Source organism: Choloepus didactylus, chromosome 23 (genome assembly GCF_015220235.1).
Source record: "Choloepus didactylus isolate mChoDid1 chromosome 23, mChoDid1.pri, whole genome shotgun sequence".
NCBI classification, from domain to species: Eukaryota; Metazoa; Chordata; class Mammalia; order Pilosa; family Megalonychidae; genus Choloepus; species Choloepus didactylus.
In genome coordinates, this window is record NC_051329.1 from 9,175,909 (window position 1) to 9,201,045 (window position 25,137).

At 43.7% G+C, this 25,137-nt stretch overlaps 1 protein-coding gene and 1 non-coding gene across 4 annotated transcripts in view; both read right to left on the reverse strand.

Annotated features, from left to right (window-relative positions):
- CFAP251 (cilia and flagella associated protein 251) overlaps positions 1-25,137 on the reverse strand; it is a 91,232-nt gene that overhangs the window by 7,094 nt on the left and 59,001 nt on the right. For 2 of the 3 annotated variants that reach the window (XM_037816927.1, XM_037816928.1), the window contains exons 16-19: positions 24,726-24,840; positions 23,925-24,088; positions 15,765-15,855; positions 15,414-15,557 (exon numbers count right to left, since the gene is read on the reverse strand). In XM_037816927.1, coding sequence (XP_037672855.1) covers positions 15,414-15,557; positions 15,765-15,855; positions 23,925-24,088; positions 24,726-24,840 — 514 coding nt within the window. The remainder of the gene's footprint in view (positions 1-15,413; positions 15,558-15,764; positions 15,856-23,924; positions 24,089-24,725; positions 24,841-25,137) is intronic. The other variant, XM_037816929.1, reaches the window with a different exon arrangement.
- On the reverse strand, positions 23,141-23,271 carry LOC119519674. Its single transcript, XR_005214075.1, has one exon. It is a non-coding gene; the product is annotated as a small nucleolar RNA SNORA1 (small nucleolar RNA).

Here is a 25,137-nt window from a genome sequence, read left to right on the forward strand (position 1 = left end):
AGTTGGCAGCTTTCAGCATCACTGACATTTCTTTCCCGAGTCTACTTTCCAAGTGTTGGTTGGAAAGGCAGGTTCTGCTGCATATTTGAACAAAGTTCATGCTTGGGAGAGGATCCCCGGAGACAGAAAGGGCTCGCCGAGAGTGTCCAGGATGCCACGGTGTGAAGGCGGCCTGGGAGAGAAGGAGGCCCAGCTCACCGCCCAGGGCTCCAGCGGCTTCCGGGCCTTTTATTGGCATTCCCGTACTGGCAGGGGTTCTCCACCCTGCAAGCACATTCAGTTCACTGGGGACCTTTAAAAATTCTGAAGCCCAGGTCATATTCCCAGGGAGATCTTGATTTAATTGGTCTGGGGTGAAATATTAAAAATTCCTATCTTTTTAATGCTCCCAGGTGATTTGAATGTGCAGCCAGGGTTGAGAATCATGGCTTTATCAAACTTCATCGTGTGTCAAAATCACCTGGAGGGCTTCTTAAAACACAGATCCCTGGCCCCACCCCCAGAGATTCTGATTTGTGCGTCTGGGATAGGGACCGGGGACGTGCATTTCTGACAGGTCCCCAGGTGAGGCAGCTGCTGCTAGGCTGGGGGCCACACTTTGAGAACCGCTGTTCTGAGACTACAGCGGCTCACAGGGGCGATGCCTATGCCGAAAGAATTGGAACCCAGCTTGTGATTTTCTGTAACGACAGGATTTATAGCTGTGGTTCATGCCACAATTCTTTGTGCTCACATTTGTCTCCCCTATTAAGCTGTAGCTATAGCTTTCACTTCTATTCCCTAAACAGCTTAGTACAGTGCCTGGCACATTTTAGGGACTCAGAAAATGTTCATTGTATGAATGAATGAGTGAATGAATGAATGAATCAATAAACAAACAACGTGGGCAACAGTGAGGTCATGGAAGAACTTCTCTTCAATTTCACAGAAGGCTTATTTAGAGTAATCACCTAGTTCCCTAGTTAATTTAGTTCAATTTACCAGTATTTACTGAGCATTTGGTTTAGTGCTAGGCAAATGAAAGGCAAGTCACTTAAATATTACTACAGCAGCCCTGTTCTCTGGTGTACAGCAAATATTTATTAGGCGCCTATTGAGTGCCGGGTTTTGACTGGTCTGGGACCTGTGAAACATACTCAAGAGACAAACCACTGGCACAAAGGGTATGAGCTAACTGAAAGGCTCCATACATGGGTCTTAGCCCCGGTTGTCCTCTCCGGGAGAAACAAACAGGGCTTTCAAAATCTACCGATGCCCAGAATCCACCCTGTTCTAGTTTGCTAATGCTGCCGGAATGCAAAACACCAGAAATGATTGGCTTTTATAAGGGGGTTTATTTGGTTACACAGTTACAGTCTTAAGGCCATAAAGTGTCCATCAACAAAGGGTACCTTCACTGGAGAAAGGCCATTGGCATCCAGAAAACCTCTTTTAGCTGGAAAGGCATGTGGCTGGCGTCTGCTTGCTCCAAGGTTGCTTTTCAAAATGGTGTTCTCCAAAATGTCTGCATCAGCTTCCAATGGCTGTCTTTAAAATGTCTGTCTCAGCTCCAGCTAGCTATGAGCTCCTTCTGTCTGAGCTTATATAGTGCCCCAGCAAACAAAACAAGGCCCATGCTAAATGGGCGGGGCCACACCTCCATGGAAATTATCCAATCAGAGTCATCACCTATAGCTGAGTGGGTCACATCTCCATGGACACTGAACCAATAGGTGTCAACCCAATCCACCCTAATACATCTGCCCCCACAAGAATGAATTAAAGAATATGGCTTTTTCTGGGGGACATAAATATACAAATCGGCACACACCCTTAGGTTCAAATGGTCTGGGGTGGAGTCAGGCATCTGCACTTCTTAAAGTGCCCTCCAGGGATTTTAACAAGAGCCAGGGCTGGATACCAGCCAGCTTCCGTGGGAGCGCGGGAGGAGCAATATCAAAGACTGGAGGGGCTTCTGTGCTCCGGGGCGAGCCAGTGAGCTGTGGGCCACGGGGTGCAGCATGGAACTGGGAAGGGTCTGATCAGTAGGAGGTGAGGGGAAGGCACTCTGGGCTGGGAAACAGCCTCGGCAAGTGTGAGGGGGCTGCAGACAGAACCATCCCCAAAGTGCCTCTGCAGTATGTAACAAACTGCCACAAACTTAGTGGCTTAGAACAACATGAATTTGTTATTTTACAGTAGCGGAGGTCTGAACTCCGAAACGGGTTGCGCTGGGCTAAAATCGAGGTGTGTGTAGGGCTGGTTCCTTCTGGAGGCTCTAGGAGAGAATCCATTCCCTGGCCTTTACCAGTTTCTAGAAGCTGCCCACATTCCTTGGCTTGTGGCCCCTTCCTCCATCTTCAAAGCCAGCAATCACATCTCTTTGAGCTCAGCTTCTGCCATCACATTGCCTTCCTTGGATTCTGGCCTCCGGTCTCCCTCATATAAGGCCTCCTGTGATTACACAGGGCCTGCCTGGATAACCCAGGAAACCCCCCACCCCCAAATCCTTCATCACATCTGAAAGTTCTGAGAATTAGGGTGGGGACTCTTTGGGTTCAGTGATTCTGCCAGTCAGACGCTGCATTTATGTTGAGACGTCATGGAAGGGTAGGGCTTGGTCAAGGCACTGGGGCCTCAGCTGCTAGGCTGGGGCCTGGTCTTTGTCTGCAGCTCAGAGGGTGCAAGCCAATGGTCCGTGGATGAAATCTGCATAAGGGCTTTGTTGGGTTCATATGGTGTTATAAAATTAGGAGATGTTGTAAAATCTGGACTTCAGACTTCTCTTGAAAAATCGAGTCTGGTAAAGATGGACTGACATTTCCACAAAGACAGAGTTGGCTGGAGCTTAGAGAAAATTGTCCTTTTTATCCAAAAGAGAGGAGATGTGTTCTCTGGCAGGGGTACCCTCCCACCCAGGCAGGAAGGGTGCCTGCTCGGGGCCCAGGACTTCACAGGGTCTCTCTGGCTACTCTATCCAGGCAGGGCCAAGGGGAGGAGCCCCCTGGAGCCCAAGATTCCGTCCGACTCTAGACCACACAGTCTTGGGAATGCTGACCTTCAGAATTCCCTCCTGCATAAACCCGAGTCCACTTCTGGGGCCTGAGTGGACTTCTTCCCAAGGCTGTCCTCCTCAGGGTGATCTGCACGTAGTGTTCCCACGCACGGGCCTGCAGGGTGGCCAGGGGTGGCTGCCTGGAGGGCCTGAAGAACTGTCCACCTGGTGGGTGCAACGTGCGTGTGGTCTGGGATGGAGACGGGAAGGAAGGGAAGCAGGGAGAGGGCAGGCTGGCTCTCCCCATGTGGGAAACTCCAAGGAGCCCGAGAATTCTACGTTTGACCCAGTCTGCCAGCCTGTGCTGAAGGTACTGTCAAGGCAGGACACTGATCTAACAGCTTGCAGCTTTTGTCTAACTTTAAGGTAGACATTCGGCATCTGGGCCTCCGTGCCGCTGCTGCCCAGGCCCCTGAAGTGAGGGTGGGCTGCTCTCGGAGGGCCAGTCCCCTCGGTCGTGATAATTTCACTTTGCTGCCTTCTTTGACCCCTGCAGGCCTCACAGTGTGTGATCCCTGCTGTGAGCCTCAGGAAGCCACAGATGGCCTTAGAATTATGTTTTATAATTAAGTTTTATAACCTCTCTATTAAATGGAGAGGAACATGATACATTTAAATGAGGCCATTTCTAGCTTTTTTTATAAAAAGACTCCTGATGTGGTTTGGTTTTCTTTTGTAACATTCTCATAGACTAACGGGCCGGGAGGACTCTCTGCCTCCCCCCCACTCCCACCTCCCCCCACATACTACTTTCTAGAATGTTCTGAACAAGTGGGCAGTCTTCTTTTGAAGCTCATCATCCTCGCCTCACACCCTCTCCTTCTTGGCCATTCCAGGGTTTCTGCGCGGACCTGGGGCTGAGCAGGAAGTCTCGGGCCTGCACAGCTTCACGCTGGGTTGCAGCTGGAGACACCTGTGTGCTCTCTGCTATTACGGCCTCTCCGTGACTCACCGCTGCCTTGTGCCTCCTCCGGGGACTGTACCTGGGTAGCGACCGCCTCTTCCTCCAGGAATGGGACCGCCATGGTCAGACTCTGCCTGCTGGACACGGCCACAGGGGAAGGCTGGCCTGTACGCTCGGCCACGGTGTGCTCCCCCTGCAGTTGTGGCAGGTGACTCAGAAACTACATTCTGTCTCAAAGACGCCCGTTCAGAGGGACCCATATGGGGATTTCCACCCAGCCCCTCGAGCCCATGCCTTAAACACTGCCAGGGACTCTTCCCCAGCCACGTAATGTTTTTAAAGATTTTTTTTCCCTGAAGAGACTTTGTAGGTTTACAGAAAAATAATGCAGAAAATAGAGTTCCCTTATACCTCCCCTAACACACAGTTTTCCCTATTACTAACACTTTGAATTAGTGTGGTACCTTTGTTACAACGGATGAAACCATATTATAATTATACTATTAACTATACTTCATAGTTTACATTAGAGCTTATTGTATGTGTTGTACAGTCCTAAGGTTTTTTTTAAACGTTTATCCTAATACCATATATACAAACTAAAATTTCCCCTTTTAACCACATTCAAATATATAATTCAGTACTCTTTATTACTTTCACAATGTCGTGCTACTATCACCACCATCTATTACCAAAACTTTTTCATCACCCCAAACAAAAACTCTGTACCAATTAAGCATTGACTCCCCATTCCTAACCCCTACCATGGCCCCTGGTAACCTGTATTCTAGTTTCTGACTCTGAATTTGCTTACTCTGTTTCATAACAGTAAGATCATACAATACTTGTCCTTTTCTGTCTGGCTTATTTCATACAATGTGATGTTTTCAAGGTTCATCCATGTTGCATTTATCAGAGCTTCACTCATTTTTTTTTTTTTTTTTTTTGGCTGAATAATATGTCATGATAGGTATAGACCACATCTCGTTTATCCATTCATGTGCTGGTGGACACTAGGGTTGCTGCCATCTTTTGGCAACTGTGAATGCTGCTGCTATGAATATCATTTGTAAACATCTGTTCAAATCTCTGCTTTTAATTCTTGTGGGTTTATTCCTAAAAGTGGGGTTGCTAGGTTATGTGGTAATTCTATACTTAACTTTCTGAAGAACCGACAAAATGTTTTACACAGTGGCTGCATCATTGTACATTCCCATCAGCAATGAAAGAGGGCTCCTATTCTTCCAATCCTGCCAACACTTGTTCCTGTCCCTTTTTTGAATAACAGCCTTTCTAGTGGGTATGAAAGGTATCTCATTGTGGTTTCAATTTGCATTTCCCTAATGGCTAATGATGTTGAGCATCTTTTCATGTGTTTACTGGCCAGTGCTATATCTTCTTTGGAGAAATATCTATCAAGTTTTTTGACCATTTTTAAATTGGGTGGGTGTTTGTCGTCGAGATATAAGATTTCTTCATATAGTCTAGATAGTAAACGCTTATCAGGATGTATGGTTTCCAAATATTTTCTCTCATTCTGTAGGTTGTCTTTTCACTTTCATGATCAAACCCTTTGATGCACAAGGTTTCTAATTTTGATGAGGTCCCTTATCTATTTTTTTTTCTTTTGTTGCTCATGCTTTGGTGTCAAGTCTAAGAAACGCTGCCTAACACAAAGTCCTCAAAATGCTTCCCTATGTTTTCCTCTAGGAGTTTTACAGTTTGGTTCTTATATTTAGGTGTTTGATTCATTTTGAGTAAATTTTTGTATATGGTGTGTGACAGGGTCCACCTTCATTCTTTTGCATATGGATACCCAGTTGTTCCAGCATGAGTAGTTGAAGAGACCATTCATTTCCCATTGACTGAACTTGGCAGCCTTGGAAAACTAAACTGACCACAGGAGATACTTCAGGGCTCCAACTCCAATAGCAGCTTTAACAACCAGCAAGAATGACAGAAATATCTTTCTCAGAGCTCCAGAAAACAGGTAAAGAACTACAGTAACAGGGCATCCTTGACTTGTTCCCAATCTAAGATGTAAAGCTTTCAGTCTTTCACCATTGATTATGATGATAGCTGTGGGTTTGTCACATATGCCCTTCATGATGTTGAGGAAGTTTCTTCTATACATGTTTTTCTATGTGTTTTTTTTTTTTTAAATAAAGAAAGGGTGCTGGATTTTGTCAAATGCCTTTTTTGCATCAAGTGAAATGACTGTGTTTTTCTTACTTCATTCTATTAATGTGATATATTACATACCTAGGATAAATCCCACTTGATCATGGTGTATAATTCCTTTAATGCGCACCCACATGGATGGAATAAAAGAACATGGTATATTCTGGGGTACATAACAGCTTCAAACTAGCACAACTACTATGTGTCTAAGCATTGTTCTCTTTGAGATTATCCTGTTTGGGGGTCACTGAGTTTCTTGAAAGTGTGTATTCATGTCTTTCATTAAATGTGGGAAGTTTCATGCCATTATTTCTTTGAGTATTTCTTCTTCTCTGTTCTCTCTTCTCTTTCCAGGACTCCGATAATGCTTATGTTGGTATGCTTGATGGCATCCACAGGTCTCTTAGGATCTGTTCACGTTTTTTTTCCATTCTTTTCTCTTTCTATTCCACTGTCTGAATCACTCCAATTGTCTTGTCTTCTTATCCAGTGATTTTTTTCTTCTGCTGGCTTCCATCTGCTGGTGAAACTCTAGAATTTTTCATTTCTGTTATTGTGGTCTTCAACTCCAGTATTTCTGTTTGGTTCCTTGTTAAAATTTCTATCTCTTTCTTGAAATTCTCATATTGTTAATTCACAATTTTCTGATATCCTTTTGTTTTTCCTTCATGTTTTCCTTTATCTCCTTTAGCATGCTGAAGATCTTTTTTTAAAAGTTTTTGTCCAGTATGTCCAAAGTCCGGGTTTCTTCATTGATGGTTTCTGAATTTTTATTTTGTTCCTTTGGATAGACTGTCATTTCCTTTTTCTTTGTTTGTCTGGTAATCTTTTGATACACACTGTATATTTTAACATTCTAATTTATTAACTCTGGTATTTAGTCCCTGAACTGTCTGTTCCTTAAGTGTGTATCCAGATAATGACATGACAGTGATTTCCTTAAGGGCCAGGAGCTAACAAAAAAACAGAGCAAAAAAACCCACCTCTCACAGTCTTCCCAAATGTTTCTGTGTTGGATGATCCTCTCCTTCAGAGTTTAGTTCTCCCATCAAGAAGATCAGCCCAAGGCAGAAGTGAAGTGCAGGGCCCTCTTGTTTTTCCTGAGCCTGTGCCTTGTCCTGGGCTTGTGCTCAACTCATCACCTCAGGAATTCCCTCATTTACATGAATCTGAATGTCCCTTCTACAACCTATGAAATACACTTTCCCTCTTTCCCAAGTTCTCTATTTTATGCCTTAAAGCCCATAATCCTCTGCCCTAAGCTGCACTGACTTCCTTATTTCTTACACTGTCTGCAAGCTGCTTCTGCCTGCAGGGCAAGTTCTGGGACAGCAAGCCAGAGAGGAGTGTCCTGGTTCAGTCTTTCAGGTTGCCACCTGCTAGACTGGCACTGACACACAGACACCTGGGTGTATGCCTAAGGGTAACTCTGGAACAGGGCCAGGGACCCACAATGGGAGCACCAGCTGGCTCCACAATGCTCTGGGGAGGGGTGGGGGCGAGACCAGCAATGGTGCCATTAACTTCTATCATTTTCAAAGCTGCCTTTTCTTTATTCAGCACTTGCCCAGTTAATGCAACACTATAACTGTTTTCCAGAGTTTTTAGGGAGACGGCTCTGCCAGTTTTTGCTAGTTGCTCAAAGATTCTGTGATTCTATAGGGGAACAACTCCCTGGAGTATCTTATGCCGCCATAATGGTTGACCAGAAGTCTTTTTTAAGGTCTTGAAAAGGCAGTCTTCTCTGAATGACAAGTCCTTCACTTTGCCCAAATCCACATTTGAGGATTTGTTAGTTAACAGTTCACAGCTCTTTGAAGTTCTGATCTTCCCTGGTGACTGCATTTAGAAGCACCAAATAAATCCTTGTTCAAGTCAAGAAATAATATGGATGGAAAATAGGCTGGCAGTTCCTCAAAAGTTAAGCATAGAGTTACCATACCAGCAATTCCACTCCTAGGTAAATACCCAAGAGAAGTGAAAACATGTACACACAAAAACTTGCACCCAAGTGTTCACAGCAGCATTATTCACAATAGTCAAAACGTAGAAACAACTCAAATGTCCATCAATGCATGAATGGATAAACAAAATGTGGCATATCCATACAATGGAATATTATTCAGTCATCAAAGGAATGAATTGCTGATACATGCTACAACATGGATGAACCTTGGGAATGTGATGTTAAGGGAAAGAAGCTAGATACAGAAGCCACAAACAGTAAGAATGCATTTCTATGAAATGTCCAGAATAGGCAAATCCATAGAGATAGAAAGGAGATTGTGGTCACCAGGGGCTGGAAGCAGAAGGGAGTGGGGAGTGATGCTAACAGGTAGGCAGTTTCTTTTTGGGGTGATGTAAATGTTCTTTAGACAGAGATGATGGTTCACATATCTGTGAACTGTACAATTTAAATGGGTGAACTGTGTGGTATGTGAATTATATCTTGGTAAAGTTGTTTTAAAAAAAGAGAATAGAAATAGTACACAAGCAAAGCTAAGGCAAAGACAAGTGATAAATGAAGTTTCAGTTCTAAGAACATTACATCCACCTTTCTATAACTATACAAACAATAAAAATTTATACATGCTTGTTGTAAAACCTTCAAACAATGGAGATATAAAGAAGAAATCTAAAATGCCCTGTAATTTTCCCATCCCTCAGCCATAAACAGGGTTTGATGTTTAGACTTTCAGAGTTTCCTTCTGCATTTGTACCAATGTGTACACCTAGAGACAGAACATGGGGCATGGACCCAGCCAGCTTGGGTTCACACCCCGGCTCTGCCCTGGGTAGCTGATGACTTTATGCGAGCTTCATCTTGCTAAGCCTCACCTTCCCCATTTACAAAATGGAGAGGCTAAAAGCATTCATTGTGCTGTTGTGAGGACAAAGTGACACAATGGATTTAGCACAGTACTTGGCACATAGTGAGAGCTCAATACAGAAGAGCGATTTGTTGTTGATGTTGTATTCACATTCTTGTTTAACGGCTGCATGGTGTTCAAGCATTTATTTCTTTAAATGCTCTAAGTGTGAAAAACAGAAATACGTTTGTCTTACCCTAATTTATTTGCAGGGAAGCTTACTGCTCCCTGGCTTAGAGGCCCTACCCAAGGCCTTCCTTGGTTGACTAGGCTGTCCTTCCAGAGACCAGTGGGTTGCTTCTCTGACATTCAGGATGGAAATACCTCTTGATATTTACATTTCAGGGTAAGTCCCAACATACTCAGGGCCTCTTTTCAAAGAGTAAATTTCCAAACTCCCACAGGTCTTCTTATATCCTTGGCTTGAATTTCTCCTCCTCATGACAGAGGCTGGACCCCTGGGTACAAGCCCTCCATCCCAGGTGGGGTTATACTTTAGCCATGAAAATTAGCCAACAGAGCTTTGGGAGGATTATTTGTTTATCTTTCTGGATTTTGTTAATTCAAAAGCAGCACATGCTCTGTGATTGTAGTTAAGAAAAATTAAATACTACAGAAATGTATGCATGAGTCCCTCCCCACCTTTATTTATAAACACAACAGTCCTCTAAGGAGGGTGGATGCCACTAAAATGCAAAGTTCTTTCATTTTTAGATCCCCTAGATGGTCTTATATTGCAAATATGGAAAGAGAAGGTAAGAAGAGCTGAACTGCTATCGCCAACAGGAGAAGGATATGGCATTTCTGGGGTACTCCAGGAAGCAGAGGGAGGAGCCCAGGGGTAGCAGAAGGCTGAGTGCTGTGTGAGGTGAAGGCCAGCAGTGGGTGGTGATCCAGACTGGGAAGAATGTCTAAGAAGCAGTTTCAAGTAGACTGCTGTGAAATGTGGTCATGTCTGACTCTATCGGGTAATGCCCAGATTTTCCAGAACATCTAGTCCTGTCTTGGATGAGTGGGCTTTATGTTTTCCTGGACAGTGAAGAAGGGTTGAGTTTTGGGTCAAGAGGGATGTGTGGTGGACAGAGTTCTTACACGCTTGAACGGGGAGCTCAGAAGCCCAGGGGAGCATGAAACTCCCACTGGCCATGGCCCAGGGACGGGTTCCAGGGTTCCAGCTGCTACAGGAAACCCTGGCTGACATCTGGGTTGTGTGGAAAAAGTAGAAAGTAGAAAGTTCTCACAAATCCTATCCCCTAGAAGTCAATGTCATTAAGACTTTGGAACAGGTTCTTTCTGAGTTTGGTTAGACATATACAAACATCTGTATATAACTATATGTATCTATATAGTTATCAAAGAAATGAAATAATACTTTAATACTGTTTTGCAACTTGCCTTTTTTCCTTTAACTACAAATCCTGCACATTCTTTCTAAGTCAGTAAACACAGGTTGATATCTTTGAATGCCGACTAAGTCTAAATGTGTGGTTTTATTTATCCCGTCTCCTAACAATAGACATTACGATTGCTTTAATTTTTCACTATTAAAAATTATGCTTCAATAATCGTCCCTTCCATATGTACAAATACTTCTGTGAGTTTTTCTGTAGGATGCACTCGTAAAAGGAGATTTGCTGGGTGAAAAGATATGCAAAAAGTTAACTGTTTATTTCTCTCTAAACACATTTTAGGGTTACTGCTGATAACTCTGAAATCAAATAATGGTGTCAGGCATTCTATGTTTCCTCATTGTCTCCGCAGTCAAATAAGACTCATTAGCATCATTCACTCAGTCATTCAACCATTTGCTGAGTATCCACTAATGTAGGCACGTGCTGGGCACACACTCTGCCAGCAGTAGCCTTAAATTTATAGGACTGAATGGTCGCCATGCTGTCAATTCACTGCAAAACCTGTCAAGATTTGAAAACACTCAGCGAGCTAAATAGAAACGTAAACTCAGTTGTCTAGGGAATACACACTACACACGACCCTGCCCCAGCATGGACATGATATTCCAATGTTCCCAAGGAAGTCTTTCTTTGGAATTTTCATTGGAATTTGTAGCGACAGAAGACGAGCCTTGTTGTAGGCGAAATCAGCTCCAGAAAATGTGAAACCTAAGTTAAGGCTTCTTCTGTACCATTATAAACACTGCAAAGTTTTCATTAAAAAATGTAGATTGGTGAGCAAAACACCCCGAGAAGGTCATCCTGGGCTGGCCCCACTATGCCGGCTGTGTCTGCCTCTGAGTGCAGCGTTCTGCAAAAGGTGGCGGCTGTGAGGAATTCTCTGGGGAGAGTTATATTCTTGCGAAATTTGGCTTCAACTTACTACACTGACTAGATTCAAATTCCCAAAGCAGTTATAGTGACGTAAGAAAAATATAAATAATACATAGTCTTTGGGGGGCTGGTTTGAATCTCTGCCTGAGTATTTTATGTAACCAAGTGTTAAAATACTGTATTAGCTGGGCATACTTCTTCATACAACTTCTAGGGACAGAGAAGAAACAGCTACTTCTTAAATAGGAAATATTTCACTAACCATAGCAGAGCCTCGCTTTGAAAGTTTCAAAGGCCTAGAAACATTTGTATTGAAATAGCTATAAATCTGACATGAAAACAAAGGATCAGAAAATTCTCCCTGTGCAGCTTCAGATATAACTGACTCATCGACTAACAAGGTTCGTGCACTGATGCAATTCTGGATTACGAGGCGTTCAGAAGACGTCTCAAAAGATTAAAATGATTTTGTTAAATGGACTGAAAGCCCTGGAGCCTGAGTGATTTATAAAAATGTTGACGAGGCACCGAAACCCCCGCAATGGGTAGTGGTGGTGAAGTATGTAACCGTCAAGGAAAACCTAAGAACCACCACTTCTGTTTCTTTTTGTATTTATGCTTATAAATAATTGTCAATGCTACTTTATAACATTTGCTGCAGACTAACATTTTACCTTGATACCTTTTTTTCATCAGCAAGACTTTGATAAGTTAAGCTTTATTATTTCTTGCCAATTATATGATAAATGTGTATGCCTTCAATGATTCGACTTTCCCACCTTTATAGGGAGCAGAAAAAGACTAGTTACTCTCCGCCCTCTGCCTCTCTTTAGTACTTTATATGGCAGGAGGTGATGGTCGCAGGGGCTAAGCACTCAGAATTCCCGTTTTAACAAAGCAGGACTTCAGGGAAAGGTGCATTTTTGTGACCCCAGGTTTTAAAATTAAGGATCCTGAATGAGAATCCTGCCATCAGTGTGACTAATGACTCTCAGCCATTTATTTAAAGTGTCTTTACCAGTCAAGTCAAGAAAATAATTCTTAAAAAGTTTTAGAAAGGGTATTGTGAACAAAGCCCCATGAGGTCAGAGAAGCATTCATATAAAGGCCTTTTATAATCCTACATCCAGAGCTTTTATAATCCATCATGCTGATGATGAAGACAGTGCTGGGTGACAGTTTGCAAACATCTACCATGTGCCATGTACTATACTAAACAGATAATCTCATTTCATTGTCACAATAATCCCAGGAGGTAGGCACTATTATTGTCCCCATTTTAAAAATGAGGAAACTGAGTCTGGAGAGGCCTCATCTAACTGGCAGGTGGTCAGTTAGGCAACATGTGGTGGAAGGGGAAACTGAGTAAGATGTCTAAGGCAGCATTCCTAAAGTGAGTTCATGAGGAAAAGATTTCCATAATCAATCAAGTGTGGGGATTGCCACACTGCATATCATAAACTCACTTCGAGATTCCTAATGTCAAGGAACCTCTCACAGCTTGAGCAGTGGGCCTTTTTTCTCTTTTTGGACAATGCAGGCTTTCTTTTGGAAACCACTCCTTCCCACACAGAATCCTGGTGGTTAAGGTGGGCTGACCCGCCTCCCACTCCGGGGGGGGTGTGTGTGTGTGTCCGGGCCCCGCCAGCCTGAGCAGCACAAGCCACAAGCACAGTGCCCAGTGACCAGGAGGGGAGGGGCAGGCCGGCCCTCCCCAGATAGCAGCTGTTGCTCTGGGGAAGGAGGCAGGCCCCTGCCTCTGGGGCTGTACCTGGCTGAATGCAGGCAGCAGGTGTGTGTGTGTGTGTGTGTGTGTGTCTGTGTGTGTGTGTCTGTGTGTGTGTGTGTGTGTCTCTGTGTGTGTGTGAATGAGAACAAGACAGCATAAAGGAAAGTGGACACTGTTAGGTTACACTGGACATTATTTGTGTGTGTGTGTGTGTGTGTGTGTGTGTGTGTCTGTCTGTGTGTGTGTGAATGAGAACAAGACAGCATAGAGGAAAGTGGACACTGTTAGGTTACACTGGACATTATTTCCATCTCTGGACGTGGAGTTCTGTGAACCAAAGAATGCCATTTTCAACCAACCAGTTTTGTTTGGGTTTCTGTACCTTGCAACCAAAAGATTCCCAGCTAATAATCCTAATGTTTAGGTTTATTGATTCCCTCCTTCCTCAAAGAGCCAGTGTTCTAGGCCAGGGGTTTACAACCAGGCTGCATATCAGAACATCCCTGGGAGAGAAAAAAATGCAGACTCCCAGGCCCCTTATTGGAGATTCTGATCAGCTAGATCAAAGATGAGGCCCAGGAATCTGATTTTTTAAACAAGTGCTCCTGGGAATTCTGATGCAGCTTGACAGTTTGGGAACCAATGTTCTCAGGAACATGCTTTGGAAAACTGCACTCTTTCATGTGGGCTGCACAAACTTTTTCATTAGTGGCTGATGTTTCTGGCTATGTACTTTTTAAAAAATGCACATTGTTCAAAAGACCTTCTGAGGAGCTTAAAAGAATACCTGGTGTTTTCAAAGGTACTCATTTAAGACTCAGTCTGGCTTTGTCAGAGTCTGATAGCTCATTTCTCCAGATGCCATTTGGAGAATAAGTCTCCTTCTCGTCCTGCCTGGAGTATACAAAAACAGGTGATTCTGGGTAGGCAGTTAAAGTCAAGAGAAAGGACTGGAGACCACAGCTTATAACCTTAAAATGTTCTCAATCATGTAATGAGAACGTGGAGTCTTAGTTGGGTTTCAGTGGTTGTGTATGCTTGCTGGCAGGCAGATAAATCGCTACATTTTGGGGGAGCGGTTTGGCAACAGGGCTTTACAGTTCATGTTCTCTGACCCAGTAATTCTACTTCCAGAAATGTGACCTACGAAAATCACCAGAGAAATATGCAAAAACCATGCCCAGAAATGTTCATCACAGATGTGTCTCTGACAACCAAATACTTCAGACAACCTAAGTGCCCAAAAACTGGGGCTTGGTTAAATAAAGTTTGCATGTTCTCAAGGATTTTTTTACTATCATGCTCACAAAACAAGTTGCTGAGGCTGTTAGTGTGTATGTACTCATACTAATTCTTTGTTTAAAATATAAATATATCCATATAAAACAATAAGAAGAAATCTACCAAGATGTTAACAGTGATTCTGAGTAGTTTTTATTTTCTCCTTTATAATTCTATTTTCTAAATCAGAAAAAGCTAGAGAATTCAGATATATCCTTTAAAATCATATTTTCAGAGATTTTTTCTAAAATGGAAAATGCTTATGGTATACTAGTAAGTGAAAATATAGGATAAAAACACATATTCAATATGGTCCCAATTAGTTTTTATAAATTATATATACATCTATGTATATATATGTGTGTATATGTGTATAAGCATATATTAAAAATCCAGGAAAATATTAACAACTGCTCATTCTGGTTGGTGGAATCCTAAATAATTATTTTGTTCTTGACCTTTGTATATCTTTTCCAATGAGAATGTATTACATTTTAAGGTCAGAAAGGAAAACCAATAAATCCCATTTTAAACAACTGTTTATATGGTGAGCATTTTTCCTGGAGGGCTTCTTGTCCCTGTTTGGTGCTCCTGGTGGGGGGTGTGACACCCACACAAGGAGTGAGACAGCACCTTCCAAGCTCCATGGCCCAAAAGGAACATCCACCACCCAGAGGTGCCCCATTAACACATACTACATTAACAGTAACTATACAGTGAAAATAATAACAACAATGACGACGATATGACCATTTCCTGAGCTCTTACTACGAGCCTGGTGCTGTGCCAAGTGCTTCTCAGGCATTGCCTCCTTGAATCCCGCAAGGCTGGTCTCGCCCAGTGAGGGCAGGGCTCGGACTGGAACCCTGGTCTGAGTCCAAAACCCAGGCGCTTAACCTCCAGGCTCCTACCAACATCACACTTTGTAAGGAATTCGTCTTTTAGGAATAGCATGTACCTGGACAAGTCTGTTCCTCAGGAGTACGTCTATGCTGTCCAGAACCTTCTTTCTCATGTATTTATGTAAGGATGATGTTCAATCTTCATTCTGACCCACAATTATTGTTCCCAGAGGTCATTTTTAATAACTAACACATCCCGCCACTGTTCTTGTTTTCTTTCCACTTACCTTCTCTTCGGATGGGTAAAAGCCAATTGCTCTCATGACAAAAGGAAGCTCTGACAGGCAGATGTGTTGCGACACCGCTCTACTCTCCATCGTATCAATACCTTGACTGCGGAGCTGAGAATAGTAAAAATAGTCTTCCAGCTCCTGCGTGAAGACAAGACAGAAACACAACACACCGTCTGGCTGCAGTCTGAGGCATCCACTAAGACTTCAAGGGCATTTGTCAGAAAGCACATTTGGAGCTCAGTGGGGAAAAGGCTCTGGTAAAAAGAAGAGGGTGAACTCCGGGCCCATCTCTTTTAACAACTTAACTAGCTGTTACCAGGAAGTGTTTACTCAGAGGACAATTACCCTGTAGAATTTTCCTTCCCTGCCACCAGTCACCAGACCATAGAATGGGGTCAAATCTTCGCCCCCAAGAGAAACGGCTGCCTCCAGCGCGCTGCAATGGGAACACAAACATCACTGTTAGGAAGCGCTCAGGCGAGAACGTGGTGCAGAGGGTCGCTGGCCCCCACGCCGCGGTCCGCTGAAGGGGTTACAGGGGAGATACAGTTGGGGTCTCTGCAAACTTGTTAAGAAAAATCCCTCCAAAGTGAAGCTGAAAATGGAAAACTGAATTTGCAGTATGGAACCTAGTGGGACAGGGCACCGCTTTAATGACGGTGATATTCTCTCACTGACATCAGGCCAGGCGCTTGGCAATCTGTAATCTTTGGGGACCGCGTCTCTCCTAGGGGAGGGAAGGCTGGCAGGCGGGGGGCTCCTGTGTTCTGAAACCACAACTCTCCCAAGGAGAGCAGCTCTGCCTGTTACTTTAGATCTGCCTCTGACCACTGCCAAAAGAACGGGGTCTTGTGCAGGTGGCCTGCCAATACTAACTGCTTCCATAAAAACTCGGGAGACCACAGGGACCCATGCCAGTCAGATAAAAATAACACTCTGCTCTCTAACATAGGGTCAGGTTTTTCCAAAAATAGGCCATTTCAATGGTGAGAAAACCTACTGATGTAGGAGAATGACTTTGCCTCAGGCAAGATAGTAATAATGTGAAATCATTATAATAATCCACTAAATGGATTTCTGTTGATCAGGCGATTAGCCTCTTGATCTGGGTATTAACACACATTTTAGGAGAAGACCATAGTGGGTAAGCGATTAAGCGTTCAGAATCTGGAGTCAACAGACGTGTGTTGGAGCCTAGGCTCTGACACTTGCAAGCTGTACGATTGTGGGCAAGTAACTTAAACTCCCTGAGCCTCGGTTTCCTCATCCGTAAAATGGGGATAATTCTGGAACCTGCCTCATGGGATTATTTTGAGAATTAAATTTATATGGTAATGCACATCAAAGATTTGCATGATGTCCTTATTTTTCCTCTGTAAAGAGTGTTTGTGGAAGTGTGGGATAGAATCAGAAAGAACTGGATTTCAATCCCATCACCACTTATTCCATCACTTGGGTAGGTCATTTTACCCCTTCCAAGCAGTTTCGTAACCTGTACAATGAGGATAACAATAGTACCAACCTCACAGGATGGTTGTGAGGGTGAAATCAGATCACACATACAAAGCACATAGCGCAATACCTGGCCAGAAGAAAAGGCTTGGTGAAAAGTGGTCGTGATTATCATTCCCACTGAAATATAAGTATTAGTATGGACCTACACCCCCTTATAAAGAGTTAGTCACAAGACTGTCCTTGGTCCTCCTACTGGGCTGGGTCAGGAGCTGCAGGACCCTGGTGTGTTCTCTGGGTGGGCCTGGGCATCCAGAGAGGCTGGAGGTCTCCCTCCCATAGGCCCCTCTTCCCTGGCTTCTTGGCTCTGATATCAGGCTATGGAGCAGAGGTCTGGCTGGGAGGTCTGCCTGTCTGTGGCCTCCAGGCCAGGCCCAGGCCCAACCCTGAGGAGCTCCATGGGTGGTGAGCCCACCTTTAGCCATGTAGTCCTGGAGCAGGAACAGGCGAAGGCCAGAAGTGATACAAAAGAGCCCATCATGACCAGGAACCCTGAGGGAAAGACTCACAAGAGCTCCTCATTCTCTGGAACCAACCCAATACTCAGGGCTCCCCAGCTCAGGACAACGTTCTGTAGCAGACCCCATAGCAGAGCCCAGCACAGCCCATTAGCAGAGCCCAGCACAGCCCAGAACAGAGCCCAGCACATCCAAGCAGTGCCCAGAAGACACAGCAGAGCCCAGAGCGGAGCCCAACAGAGCCCAGCAGACAAGAGAGACCAAAACAGAGTCCAGAGCGAAGCACAGCAGAGCACAACAGAGCCCAGCAGACAGAGAAGAGCCCAGGACAGAGCCCAGAGCAGAGCCCAGCAGAGCACAACAGACACAGAAGAGCCCACAACAGCGAGCAAAGCAGAGCCTACAGCAGAGCCCAGCAGAGTCCAGAGCAGAGCCCAGAAGAGCCCTGAGCAGAGCCCGCTGAGCACAGAGTGCAGAGCAGAACCCAGCAGGGCACAAACACTGAGGGCCCCTGCATGTGCTTCTGCTCCCCTCTTCCTGCAACATAGTTACATGAGATCCCAGTGACTTTCTCAAAAAATTCCGCTTTTTACCTACATTGGGTTTCTAATACTTGTAATTAAAAAAAGAGGTCACTGGGGCACAAAAGGAAAGTAACGTTGACTGAAAGCCTACTATGTGCCCGGCAATATATATGTTACTTCAGTGAAATGAGGTAAAGCTGGAAAAGCAGGGAACACCATGACTGTGGCATAGTGAGTGTTCTGGAAATCTCCCTGGAGAAGGAGGAGGAGGAGGAGGAGGAGACTAGTATTAATGGTAGTAATCATCACCAACAAAACAACCCTTTGAATACATGTGAATACAGCCGGAGAAACAGACTCAAAGAGGCTGAGTGACTTGTCTGCAGTCACACAGCTAGCACGAAGTTGGATTTGAATCCAGCTCTCTTCACTCTTCTCTGAGCAGGGCAGCAGGACTACAGGTGGGAGTGAGGTCGAGCATAAATAGGTCAAGCATAAATAAGTAATGGGAGATTTTAAAAACAAATGCCAGACAAGGAGGGAAAAGGTGGCGTGCTAGCAAAGATGGGGAGAAGGGAGAGAGCATGTGGAGTAAAGTGTGGGGAAAGGAAGGGGGTCTCCCAGGGAGGTGGCTCAACATGCTGCACTGATGGCATTTCAGGCTTAAAATAGCTGGAACATGAGGGGATTTAACCTCTTTTTTTCTTCATCCTACAATTTGCCATCAGCAAATCTAGTAGGGAATTTTGTTTATTTGTTAGGGTTTTTACATTTCTTCCCATTAGTGAAGTAGTGAACATATTAAGACACCAGAAGCAGCAATGAAGTGCTAATGAGTTTATAATGATCCTCTGTCCCCACAACAAATTAAATTGAAATTCCCCAAAGCCTGGACTCTGGCCAGACACAGGAAAGCTATTGGAAAGCTGGCACCATTTTTTTTTTTTTTTTTCTTTTTAATCTCTACCACTCCAGATCCCAAGATGACTGAAGAGAACAAATAACGGAAAAGATCTACCAGGTCTCTCTTGTCCCACGGTCCCAGGTAACAGGCAAGATCTCGAAGAATCAAGCAGTCTCATTCTGAGGACACGACTGGGAAGTGCTCTTCAAAAGGAGGGCTCATCTCCAGCTTCTAAATTCCCAAATTCCCCAAATCTGCTCGTTCCGCTCCAGTGAGGGCAGAGGGTCCAGTCAGAGCTGCAACTGTAATCTGAAACCGCGGTGGTTCCACAGCAGATTTAACTGACTATTTTGGTTAAGAGAAGCTTCGATGGCTGCCATAGAAAGACGTGCGCTTGGCAGACGGTTTGGGGTACACTTTTATTGGTGACTAGGAATTAAGTTGGTTCTTTGAGGAAGTAAGGTGCCCTTCGCTGTTCTACATGCCCCTAATGTGCAACTGTCAACACAGAGGCCATCGGACAGGCAGAGGTGGAGAAAGGGAGAGATGATGTGACAGGAACTGGCCGCTGGCGGTGGACCCTGCCCCACAGCAGCTCACTCTGACCAGCTCAGGTGAATTTGGGTAGAAGAGGAGAGCTCTTCTAGTAATAAAGATCCTGAGCTCATAAGCAAATGCCTTTAGAAGGAAGAAGAGAAGAAAGGAAATGATTAACTTGCTGAGTATCTAGCTCTGTGCTGGTGTTCTACATATGAACCTACCTGATCTTTATAAGGATCCTATAAAAGTCTGTATGAAAGTCCATCCTGTAAAAGTCCATTTCACAGACAAGGAATCTAAAGACCAGAGATGTTGAGAAACCTGCCCTATCCCCACTGCCACTGCTAAAGATTGGGGTCAGATTCAAGTTCATGTCTATTTGATCTCAAAGTCCGTATCTGTTCTGTGTCCAACTACAGAATTTTCCAGGCTAGGCTCAAGCAGAGATTCTCACCTGAGGAGAGTTGGGGTGAGAAGAATAAACTGAAAACATGCATTTGAAATAATACTTATACTATTTCAGTAATATACACTTCAGAAATTCGGGCTAAATCTTTCTACTTGTGTGACTATGGAGAAGACAGGGTGAGAAAGAATTTGGGGGGGCAAGGGTGAACTAAGGTGAAGTCACCGCCTTAACTGCAAGTACCGCAAGGTCTATGAGACAGAATATTAACCTTTTTGTCTGCAGATCAATTTGAACGGATGTCCCAAGAGCCCCTGGCATTAAGTAAACTTAGGGATGTGGTGGCAGCTGCTTGATGTTGACACCCGTCCATGGCAGGAGAACTCAGTGGGGGGCCTGCCCCCCGGGAGTGGTTCAATAAATATTTGTAGGAGGAATGTGATCATAAATCACGATGACACGGAGAGGGAGAGCTGAGAGGGGAAAGCCGTGTTGCCCACTGAGTCTGGCCGAGTAGTTCAATCTGTCAGCAATTTCTGAAGTTGTAAGAGAACTCAAGATCTCCCAGTGGTAACCAAGTTCTGTCCATCTCACTTCTGAGGATGTGCTGTCTCCTCTCCCCTCCGCACCCACTGCTGCCACCTTCATCCAGCTTCTGCCACCCCTCTCCGCTACTACCATGGGTCCCCTTGCCGCCTCTTTGGCCCCTACAAATCCATTCTCCACACATCTGAGTGATTTTCCTGAAAAGCCAATCTGATTAAGCAGTTCTTCAAAGGCCACTCAGAGCTCACAGGAAGAGATTTTAAGACCATTCTTTCTCTACCAGATCTTCAAGCTGCTTGCTGTTTCCCAAAGTAGCACCAAGTGATTCCATGCCTTGTGCCCTGGGCACGAGTTGTTTCTTCTGCACGAGTTGTTTCTTCTGTCTAGGTTTTCTTTCCTTCCTTCTCCTTCTCCTTCTCCTTCTCCTTCTTCTTTTGAAGCTGCTAAATTTGATTTTTATTTCCTCCACAGAAGACAGTAAAGAAACTTCAAGTCAAAAATACATCCCGATTTTCTACAGTGTAGATAGTTTTATTACATGCAACATGAGGCAATATTATTTAAAGTCAATAAATTTTTATTTAAGGAATTCCACATGTTGAGTTTCATTCATTCCACTGCTCTTCAAAGTCACCTTAGTTCCTCTGAAGCTTGAGATAAGAGTTATCTTCAAGAGAGCCCTTTTAAAAGGAATCTACAACTGTTAGCCCTGTCACAATTCTTTTAGTTGGGTTTCTTTTCATCTCCACTGGTATATGGACATACTGATGTACACCTCAAAAATTCTCCACCTAGGAAGTAGAATGGTGAAGCCCATCTGGAGGGCAGTGTGGTGGTTCCACAGGAAGCTAAGTATGGGGTTGCCATATGGTCCTGCAACCCTGTTATTGGTTGTATACATGGAGAAACTGAGAGTGGGCATATGAGTGGACACCTGCACACTGGTGTTTGTGGTGGCAGTATTCACAATATGCAAAGGATGGAGGTGGCCTAAGGGTACATCAACTGATAAAAGGAATAGTGAACTGTGGTGTACTCATACAATGGAATACTGAGCGGCGGCAAGAAGGAATGAAGTTGTGAGGTATGCAACTAGGTGAATGGACCTTGAGGAGGTTGAGTGAAATAAGCCAGCAATGAAAAGACAAACATTATAACGCCTCACTAACAATAATGTGCAAACTCTGAGAATTGAATCTGGGAGCATGGGTTATTAGGGGAAGGCTTATGTAAAGGTTCCTAAATTGTAAGCTCTTACAGCAGTCTCACCTATTCATGAGTTGTAACGGTTATTCTAAATTCTGAGATGCTGAGCTCTTTGTGTAACCTGTTCGGTCCCTGTAACTTTGGGTATCTGTGTGACACCTAGACTCAGAGCCAGAGTTCAGCAGCTATGAATGTCAGCATTACCCTATACAGCAAACATTAAAGAGGCTGAAAAAGAGATCAGACTTCAGTTGGTGATACAAATGAAATGGACTTGGTTGAGACCAGGGTAGATCAGACTAAAGGGTAGAGGATGATATTAAGTGTCTTTTAAAACTTCAGCTTCTGTGTGGGACCAAAGGAAGAGACACTGGGTGAAAAATCTATATTTTCTGTAGCACACTATATAATTTAACTTGTATGGTCAGTTCACTCAAACACCATAATTACATGGAACCTTGAAAAAGGAGTGATATCTGGTTGGTTTGTACAGGTTGGTGTGAAGCCCTGATACATCCCAGCGTAATCTGGGCAGAGAATAAAAGTATTTGCAAAGTCCCCTTAAGGGACTGAGGAAAAATATGGAGATATTAAACTTCCCCACCTGGGGAATTCCTGATATTCTCACAAGCACTTGGAACTACCAATTTAGTAGGCTGAGCCCTCGATCTTGGGGCTTGCCCTTATGAAGCTTGTTACTTCAAAGGAGAGGCTAAGCTTACTTAAAATTCTCCCTGAGAGTTACCCCAGAGAACCTCTTTTGTTGCTCAGATAAGGCCTTTCTCTGTAGGAAAACTCACTGCCCTCCCCACTACGTGGGACATGACTCCCAGGGGTGTAAATCTCTCTGACAACATGGGCCATGACTCTCGGGATTGAGCCTGAACCCGGTAACATAGGATTGAGAAAGCCTTCTGGACCAAAAGGGAGAAGAGAAATGAAACAACATAAAGTTTCAATGGCTGAGAGATTTCAAATGGAATAGAGAGATCATTCTGAAAGTTACTCTTATGCATTATAAAGATATCTCTTTTTATCTTTTAGTTTATTAGAACAGCCAAAAGGAAGTATCTGAAAATGCTGAACTGCAACCCAGTATCCTTGATTCTTGAAGATGATCATCTAACTATATAGCTTATATGGTGTGACTGTGTGATTGTGAAAACCTTATGACTCACGCTCACTTTACCCAGTGTATGGACAAATAAATAGAAAAATGGGGACAGAAAGTAAATGAATAATAAGGGGGAGGAGGGGAAAGGGATATTTTGGGTGCCCATTTTTACTTTTATTTTTGTTCTTATTTTTACTTTTATTTTTTGGAGTAATGAAAATGCTCAAAAATTGATTGTGGAGATGAATGCCAATTATATGATGATACTATAAACAACTGTTGTACACTTTGGATGATTGTATGGTAAGTGAATATATCTCAATGAAACTGCATAAAAAAAATTCCCACCTAGAATTCTTGAAACCTAATTTCTTCAAATTATTTACTTCAGGGCTCTAGAAAGAGTAAATTCCTATTTTGGCATATGATCTAACATGAAGTATTATACTTCAATGTTTCTAATATTGAAAAGTCTTGTTACATCCAATTTTTACTCATGATCTTAGCAAAAATCTGTTACAGGACTCACTCACCACGGCAATAAATTTACTGTGATGGAAACATAACCTGCGTCTCAATTTAGCCAATTTGCAATTCTGAACACGATGCTCAACTGTGCTTATTCACATCTGGAATGAGGCTATTTTCCTTTCTTCTTGATCTGGCAAATTCCTAAGATCTTTCAAGACTTTGAAACTTCCTGAAGGTGTAAGATAGTTTTCAGTGGTACTAGCCACAGATGGACTTTTTTTATGTTACTGGTTATGTGTTTACTTTCATGTGTTTTAAAATATGTAACAAGCTCATTAAACCAATATTTTCCAAAATATTGTAAGGCTTTCTTTTAAAATAAATATAAGTAAAAAATATATACAAGTGAGTCAATTAGGAAAAATATAGGATAAAAAATAGCATAGATGATATATGAATATGGTGATGAGGCCTGCTCTTTAGAAGTCTTCCCTTACACACACCCTCCCGCCCGCCCTCCCCCACTCTACCCCAACTTGTGAGATGTGCCTCCGTGGATCTCCCAAAGCCCCAAGAGCATCCCACTATCATAACGTCCCATTCCATCATCGTTGCGCATTTCACTGTCTCCCTCACCCATGTGTGAGCAGCCTGAAGCCTGCTGCACGTCGGTTCTTCTGTATCTTTGGGCCTGGAACAGAGTAGGTGTTAAAACCTGTCTACTAAAAAACCCACAAAAAACCTGTCACTGTTGCTGAATGAAAAGATGAGGTCTATACTTGATCCCTAATTTATGGAGCCACGTTTCTTGCCCCATCACGTACCTTAAGTTAACTTTCCACTGCACTACCGAGCGATCAGCTCCCCCTGCTGTGAAGATACAGCACCCATCATAGGAAACGGTTATTCCAGCGCCCCCGTCTGGGTGGCAAACAACAGAAGTGGTCTTATGTGGGTTGCCATCAACTGGTAAGATCTGAAGTCCAACCTAGAAAGAAACATGTAATTGGATATTCTGACTCAGATAACTGGGCCCCAAGCTATGCCAGGCATCCTCATGTGTCACCTCCAGATCTGTTTCCTGGAGGGACCTGTATGTCTGAAACCATTCTGGTGTGTGAAAGCCACGTTTAATGCTGCTTAGGAGAGAGAGACACCACGTTTTCCAGCAAGGAAGGGCTCCCTCCGCACAGGTTCAGCAGGTACGTGGAGGAGGTTTTCCTCCATGTCTTCATGGTCAGATGTCCAGGGTTTTCCAGAGTAAGTCTGATTTTTTATGATTTTACTGCTATCCTATGTAGATTATTCATTAAATGTACAACTAAGCATGACAAATGTGCATGTCTTTATAAAATTTTTCCATGTAAATGAATCTGAAATGAAAAATCCTTTGGGCCTTGTGTCTTCATCTGGGGTACAGAAAACATGTAACTTCGCTCAGAAATGTCTCCAAAGAGGCATTCTCACTAATATACGGCAATTTTTGGCATCACTGTTGACTGGGTGGAAGCAGTGGGCTGGGATAGGAAACCAAGCATCCTTGAGTCTAATAAAACATGAGCCTGCCTGGCGCTTGAAATACTTGGACCCGTCTAACAGAGGTAATGAGCAAAAGGGCTGGATACCTTGTCTTTGTTCATAAACACCAAGTAGCGTTTCTGCAGTTCACTAGCGGTTTTCACTGGGAGGATTTGTATCTGTTCAATGGGAGAACCATATGTTGGTCCAAGAAGTGTCTTTCTGCATAGTAAAAAAGACAAATCATTAATTCCACAAATCTGAAATGTAGGCTTTGTGACTTTTTGATCATGGCACTCTTACACATTTTTAATTCTGGATGTCCTGCCTTGTCAGCAGGAGTATAAGAGCCTCTCTTTCTACTGCTGCTAACAGCTGCCATAAATAAGCGGCACCAGCTCCAAACATCAAATGTTCCAGGGAAACTCTGATTGTGAAGAATGCTTTTAACAGGCGTGGTTCTGACTTCCATCCTTGACAGCTGAGTGAAGGGAACATTATGCCTCAAGAATTTGTACA